At 39.2% G+C, this 7,999-nt stretch overlaps 1 protein-coding gene across 1 annotated transcript in view; it reads right to left on the reverse strand.

Annotated features, from left to right (window-relative positions):
* Positions 1 to 7,999, reverse strand: part of cplx2a (complexin 2a) — a 17,525-nt gene that overhangs the window by 8,371 nt on the left and 1,155 nt on the right. Inside the window, exon 2 of the mRNA XM_032530645.1 lies at positions 7,456 to 7,540. Coding sequence (XP_032386536.1) covers positions 7,456 to 7,486 — 31 coding nt within the window. The 5' untranslated portion in view covers positions 7,487 to 7,540. The remainder of the gene's footprint in view (positions 1 to 7,455; positions 7,541 to 7,999) is intronic.

The raw sequence follows: 7,999 nt of genomic DNA on the forward strand, positions 1-7,999 counted from the left end.
AGTATAAAAGTAAAAGTAGCCTTGTGAGACATTTTTTACGCAAAGCTACCTGGACCACGTTACTTGATAGCACGCTGAGAAACTTTAGAGGACATGAAAAAAGGCTCTTTATATGTCATTGCCTACATTGTAAATGGATGTGTGCTAATAGGCCTAAAACATCACATATTGTACATGATTATTGTGACAGAGACTGTGACTCCAGGTTAATAAGATTCTGACTTAGCAGCAAAATATGAATTCAATTGATAATCTGAGAATTCACAGATCCAGTTTCTCTTTTTTAATCTTCCCCTTAACATGTAAGGGAATCTGCACGTATGTGTGTGTGCTCAAATATGGCTTTTGAAAGGAAAATAAAGGATTAAATATGAATTACTAAACAGACATTAATTAAGATGTTCCCCATACTTTTAGAGTTGGCCTAGAGTCATTCTTGTTGCCTACTATCTCAAACATCTCTCTCACATGATGCCAAGGATGTTGGGAATGTCGAATGCCGAATATCTGGGATCTCTGTTTTCTTCATTTTCAATCATGTCGCCGTCCATCCATACTATGTGTTAACGTTAGCGTCATCCATCTGCAATGATTTGCCGCAAATTAATGCAGAAGGCCGCCAAATCTGTCGAGTCGTCTTAGTGGTGCGTCAAGTGCAACATACAGTCCCATCCAATTAGATTGAATATGGAATATGGAAATCATGACGCGAACAATAATAACGGTAACTCCAGTGAAATATTTGAAACTTGTTAGTGAAGACTAGATTAGGACTGTATTTAAAGCTGATTCTGGTTTCCAACTTTGCCCCAGGGGTGTCTGTTTAAACACAGACAGAGACACCTTCTCTCTTTTGATGCTTTATTACAATCAAGCAACCGTGCAACCTAGCCAAAAATGAAGAACACAAACAACAACATCACTAGCTAATTTAACTTACTTTAAATGTGCAAAAACTATTGACCAATAAAACAGGCTTGAATGAACTGACAACATAAGTTATAAGACTTACAGTTCTCAAAGACGCACACACACTGATTCTCCTCCAGACAGTCTTTTTTCTCTGTGTGGCGCACGCCCGCTCACGGTGTGAGACGCATGTCCGCCCTGTTCTCCGACATGACGACCTCTTGTACAAAACGAAAGTAACGAGCCAATTTTGTAATATTTAAGGAGTAGACACTACCAATATTTTTGTTAAAATGTAAGGAGTAAAAAGTAAAAAGTCGCCACAAAAATAAAATAGTAAGGTAAAAATATCAGAAAAATCTACTTGAGTACAGTAATGAAATATTTATACTTTGTTACTTCCTGTCTCTGGCAGTTATGCTTTGGGTCAGTTTAAATTTCCCTAAGGTCAGGCAGCTTTGCACAATGAATCAGGCAGGACAAAGTGAGACAGCTTTATTTTGCACTGGGACTTAAGTTAAAAAATGAAAGCTTACCCTCTTGAGCCACAGTTTGATAAATATATTTTTTTTTTCTTAAGTGAAAGTGTATTTGTTGTGCCAGATTTAATTTTCAACAAAACTGAATCTCTGAGTTTTAAGAGTATGTTACAATTATGTGTTTACACTTTTAAGAAACCTAATTACATTTGATAAGGGATTTCAAAGGATTTGAATCCAACCCTACTACAGTTCTTGTTGTGACCGGATAATTGTAATTTCCCCACTGGGGATCAATAAACAGTAAAAAATATTATTATTATAAACAAAGCATTATCATCTGCATACCGCAGCTCCATTAAGGATGTGTTGGATTTGAGACAGAAATGACAAACGACAAAATTTGAATACCAGGCGTTGCAAATAATATGTAACCAGCTGTAATCAAAATGACTAACCAGGTGGGAGCAATGGTGCATCCCTGTTTCCACAATTAAAGGTTGGGATTCACCATTACTGCTGCTGCAACTGACAGGTGTTCATGATGAAGATGAAGATGATTACTGTGATGTGAGTGTTAAGGAGACACAAAAAGTAATAACATGTTTTTGGCTCATGTGTAAGACATTTCTATATGTTTAAAAAAAACTTTTATATAAAGGGCAAAGACACCTGCATGTTTCTAATACAAACCGCCTTTTCTCTCTCTTTCAGCCTCTCTCTCTCACTATTCGTGACTTGGATGGTTGAATGCATTATTTATAGGATACAGCCATGCTGTCAAACACGTGTGCGTAGACACACACAGTTGCACTGCAGGAGGAGCTCAAGGTCAATTTGATGAACTGAATTGGATTTGCTTGAGTAACACACAAAAAGAAGATGTGTGTGTGTGTGTGTGTGTGTGTGTGTGTGTGTGTGTGTGTGTGTGTGGTGTGTGGGGTGTGTGGTGTGTGTGTGTGTGTGTGTGTGTCAGCCTGACCGGTGTCAGCGGTGAAGACCCCATTCTCTTAGCCAATCATATTGGCTAAGTGCTACTAAATGTGATTATCTGTACTTTGTGGAGACGAGGTGAGGGGAGAACATCTCAAGGTCTTCTTATTCAAGTCAAGTACATGTTACTTATGTAGTCTGTAAAACTGTTAATGCTAAAATAAGGGTTACCATTAAAATTAAAATCATAATTCCTTTAAACTCGTTTGCACCTCACATTGCAATAGAGCCAGCTTTAGTGCTGTAAATCAATCCTACAGATATCCCACAAAACTGGACAAAGTACATAAATATAAACATCTGGGTAAAGGCAATCAGAGCCTGATATTTAACTTACAGTTATGCCTCAAAATTCATTATCATTATTATTATTACAGTAGCAGATTCCAATTTGGCAGACCACACATTTCACAAATGACATCATTGGGCCTTGAAAGTTAAATATTTCTTATTGTTGGAATTAAACCTTACCATTCACTTATTGGCTGTGTAGCGCTGACTTTTCTGCTGATATAGTCAAGGTTTTTACTGCTGCCTGAGGCCTTCAGAGATTGATGAACTCCACACCTTAGGGCTAATGTCTACCTCACTTAACAGCCCCTTATTCTGTCAAACTAACATCAGCTTTTAGGAGTTGGAAAGTGCAGAGTCAGCGCTGCAGCTCTCAGGAGCAGAAGCAATCAATGCACAAGTCAGAATTTAAGATAAGGTGCAAAAGCTGTGTGAGGGTCTGTTTCATGGCTCCCAAATAACAACACTGCTGGATTGATAATCCCTATTGTAAAATGAAGCAGCTCTTAATCACCTTTGTTTATAGGCTGAGGATTTTAAAGCAAATTTTACAGCTTTCACAGCTATAGAGGTGACTCACAAAATGTAACGTAGGGAACCAGGTATAGCACATTTTAATTTCAAAATTACTTCATCGACAAGTTAAGTCAATTATTTAGTGGTCACATTTGAGAGGTATAAGCTGAATCAGCGGTAATAAGTCCAGATCCCTCTGTTCTTGTGGGCTGGATGGGTTTTATTACAAAGAGCCCATTTGAGAGATATTATTATACATTATATTTTTATCACTGCACCTGTTGTCCATTGCACTTCTGGTTAGACCCAAACTGCATTGTGTTGCCTTGTACCTGTACATGTGTAATGACAATAAAGTTGAATCTAATCTAATCTAAGGTTATACTGTTCATGGAGATGGCAATGTGCGCCATTATTTCTTATGATATGGGAGGGGGGGGCTCATGTAGTCTGCACACAAGCTATGTAATATGACATAAAACACATCCATGTTCGCTTACCTACTGTAAAATTGGCTATGCAAGAAGACAATCGATGAAAGCTCATGTTATCTCTATCGTTTGGTATGTGTGGACTACAGCCTTAAACTCAGCAAGCCTTATAGGTGACTAGCAAATTTAAACTTTGCTTTTCATTTCTGATCCTTAAGTATACAATAACACCCTTGAGTTTCATATGCTATTTATTAAGTGTAAGTTGACATAACTTTTATTGTCTCCTATACAACTGAACACATCCCTCATAAACTCTATTTAAGAAGTTCATAGTGACAAGTTTTACCATCCAAATTTGTACCAGAATTGCATGTAATCAAGTAGTCCATTTAGGTTAATGAGTTTACAGTGAAACAGCAAAGAGTAAAGCTCTCATAAAAAGAGCAGCCGGGTATATAACTTTCAAAGAATTATTGACTAAAGCTTTAATTTCATCACAAGTTTTAGATTAAACTCCTTGTTGTTTTGTCAACACAACAGTAACCGATGGTCCCATGCATTGCAACTTTACAAAAGGCAATGCGCCAGGAATAAGGAGCTAGCATGGCTAGTGAAGAAAAGAACATCCAACAAAAATCTGATCTATGCAGCTCTGGATTTGAGAGTTGCTGAATCATTGCAGTTAAACATCACTCTGTTTTCTTCCAAGTATCTGCAACCAAAGAAGCCTTGGAGGATGAGTTAATGCACTGGCAGCATCATCTCTTCACGGAGACTCATCCACGGGCTCATCATCCCTCAGTGACGGTCTCGCAAATCCACATCCGCACAGAAGCAGAACGATCACAGGATGGAAAAGGACAAAGTGACAACAGGCCATACAATCTGAGCCCTCGTAGTTTCAGATTGACAAAACATGGTTTGATTTATTCAGGTTCTAATCCCTCCAGAAGATGGTACAATATTTTCCAATAAAGTTGTTGGAAGACGTTCATTTTCAAAATCAGTTTTTTCACAAGACAGGAGACACACATGCAGTACTGTTTATAGTGCATCACGTGTCTACATTAAGCAGACATGTTCTCACATGTTTAAGCTTTAGAATCTAGAGCCACACAGACGATTCCCTGAGGCTATAAATGCACGGCACTGCTTTGAGCCAAATGCTTTTGTCCACTAGGCAATTTGTTAATTATAAACTTTTAAAAAAAAAACATTTATTTTCCAAGCATGGTTTATTGTCTGCAGTGAGCTAGTGAGTGTAACGTTAAACACAGAAAAACAGAGACATGGCGTGAAAATGCCATGGTTTTGGTTGTGCCTCTGGAGGACCAGGTGAAAACCTTGCAGTCAAGGGGGGGAGCTACAGCTTATTACGCCAAGCAAGATAAAGACACATATATAGAAAAATTGCTGCTGGACTATTCTCCATCGTACCCTATGACCACCCATCCACCCCAACATCCTCCCTATGCGGTCAGCCATGTTCTTATACAGCAGCAGTCAGTGTGGTGCATACAGCAAAATAAACATGGAACTCGAATTGGAATATGAATTACAGTGCTTATCTTTTTGTAGCTTTTCGAACTTATGGTTCATGAGAACAGGCTGCAGAATGTATGGTGTAGACAGACCTTACTCCAGCAATGACACAGCGCAGTGGAGCTAGGTCTGGCTAGGTCATAGTTTAGTGTGGTAGAATGCTAACATTTGCTAATAAACACTAACGCTGATGGGAATGTCATTAGTTTTGTAGAAATCTTGCCATGATAAAGGCGCTAGATGAAATATCTAGGGTTCACCAATGTTATTTTAATTTATCCTGACGGAGACATGACTGTGAGTACCAAATTTTACAGAAATCCATCCAAACGTTACCAAGATATTTCACTCAAAACCAAAAATGTCAACCTCATAAGGAAAATTCAAGGGATCTCTAAAGTAAGTAACAACCATCCTCTTGGGAACATAAATGTCTGTTGAAAAATGTCATGACAGTTAATATGATGTTGGTGGGCCAATCCAACAATGCCATCCCTAGAGCTATGCTGTTTGTTAGCGTGGCTGAAAAAAATGGTGGTATCTCTATTTGGAAGTTAGGGGCAGGGGAACCATATTAATCCTTAATTTCTTTGCCATATTTTATATATTACAATGAAGCCAGACAGGAAATGTGGAAAGGAAGCGTCAGAAAGAAACAAGCATCCCCAGCCAGAATCAAACCGAGCACATTGTACGCAGCTTAGACCATTAAACCAGCCACACCCAATAATGCATCTTAATTGATTAAAAAGAAAATCACAGGCTTATTGATCAGCTCGTTAATTGGTTCATTTCATTATCTGATCCCCACCCCCCACAGGCAGCTTTAAAAGTCCAGCGCAATGTCAGCATTTTTGCAGACATAGCAGAAAGAGGTCACCGTGTCCCCGTCAGTAAACATGGACCAGAACCAAAGACAGCTTGCACTGACAGCAAAGCAATCACTCTGATAGGCATACATATTGATTATTAGACAGACACTCCCACACACTATCAAACTTTCTCTTTTTTGCACCCTTTCTCAGTATCTTATCTTTCTCACACAAAGAAAAATCTATATCCTAAAGAAGGCCTGTGCAGCAGGGTACAGACACAGGCAAACACCCACACTGTCAAATCTATTCCCAAAGTCTGCAGGCAGAGAGCAGCCCGACCTCTGCTGAGTAAAAAACAGCATCCAATGCAAATGCAGTTGACTTAAGAATTCATAGCGCAGACACAAGGCACAGCAGCTATGCAGAATGAAGCAGTGCCGGCACCCTCTGCATCCCAATGAGGAGCAGGGGCTCAACTCTACATCCCAACTGTAACTGCCTAACACTTCTGTAACATTGACAACAACATGTGCATGGCTGAATCGTGCAGATGTGTGCGACTGCTACATTACAACTGGTGCCACTCTCCTGCCTTTCCCCTTGAAGCCCTAGCTGACAAGGAGGATGAATTACAGGGCCATAAGGAGGACTAATTAGGGGCAAATAATAGCTAAGATAATATTCTAAAGGATAATACCTGAAGGCTTTAAAGGACAAAAGTCTTGTGAAAAGAATGTTAGTCATGATTCTTGGCAAAATAGCGCTTCTCTTTTTCTCTGGCCTGAAAAGATGGCTTGACGAGCGCAGAATGCCTAGTTATTATTAAGTCACGGAAAAATCTCAACTATAATTTTGTTTTTTAAATTCCACTGCGTAAACCTAAAAATGTATGAAGATCAAGCTAAGAATAAGACTACTGGTTACATTTTGGACATGTTTCACTTGACAGATACATCATTAGTATGTGACTAGACCGACTGCTGCAGCTATTGTCCCATTTTTCTGCAGCATTCCTAAACTCGTTCACAGAGACTTGATAGGCTTTTAGGAAATAACTGGTCAAAAAAAAGTCGAACAATAGCCGAAATGCAAAGCATGAACAGGTTTTTATAAATGTAATCATGCCATTTAAGATTAACTTTATTGTCATGTACTTTTTCACAAGGCAAGTGCACAGCAGAATATGGTTACAGTATAACAGTCTGCCGTTATGAAGGACTTGACCAGAAGGATGTCATGTCCTGCCCTGAGAGGTTTTTAAAAGATAGATACAACAAAGAAAGAAAGAAAGAGAGGAATGTGCAGCTTTGAAGTCAGGAGATTGGTGCAGGATGGATTATCTCAACCCGGTAAACCCATAACTACCAGGCCAGTAGGCTACTAGTACAGTACTGCTACTATTGCTGCTGAACAACCTTTTAAATCCTTTACACTGCAGTGCTGTTAAATCAAACCCTAGCCAGGCAGACCACTCACCTCCCATCGCAGCTTTCATTACAAAATTCATGATGAAGCAGTTCTGTGTTCTCTTCCTTCAGTGGTCACGTAATTGGGGACAGACCTGCAGCCAGGGACAAAATACACAAGCTATAAGCGCATGAATACCACCGTTAGAACATATAGTTTTTCTCCCCTGGTTTTCATTGATGGGATGGGGGAGGATGATGATAATGAGGAGGCTTGATACGAACAAGAAATGACCTCCAGAGGGAGATCCCTGTTTGGCAAAGGACAAAGACGCTCTTTCCCTTTTACAGTAATCACAACATCATCACATATATAAGATCACTTTAACTCCTGAGAAGTATAAATTTACATCTTAAACAGCCTCAAAATGTGAACAACTCGAAGTAACAAAAAATGTGATTAAACTGGTTTAACATGGCTTTACCCTCCAATACAACATTGTGTCCTGAGTTTCGTCAAGGCACCTGCGCTCTTAATTTACATCCAACACTTCATCTTGTGTGGATTTATGCTTACGCTGCCTGTCATGGAAATAACTCCCCGAATTAAAAAA

This window comes from Etheostoma spectabile, chromosome 2 (assembly GCF_008692095.1).
Source record: "Etheostoma spectabile isolate EspeVRDwgs_2016 chromosome 2, UIUC_Espe_1.0, whole genome shotgun sequence".
NCBI lineage: Eukaryota > Metazoa > Chordata > Actinopteri > Perciformes > Percidae > Etheostoma > Etheostoma spectabile.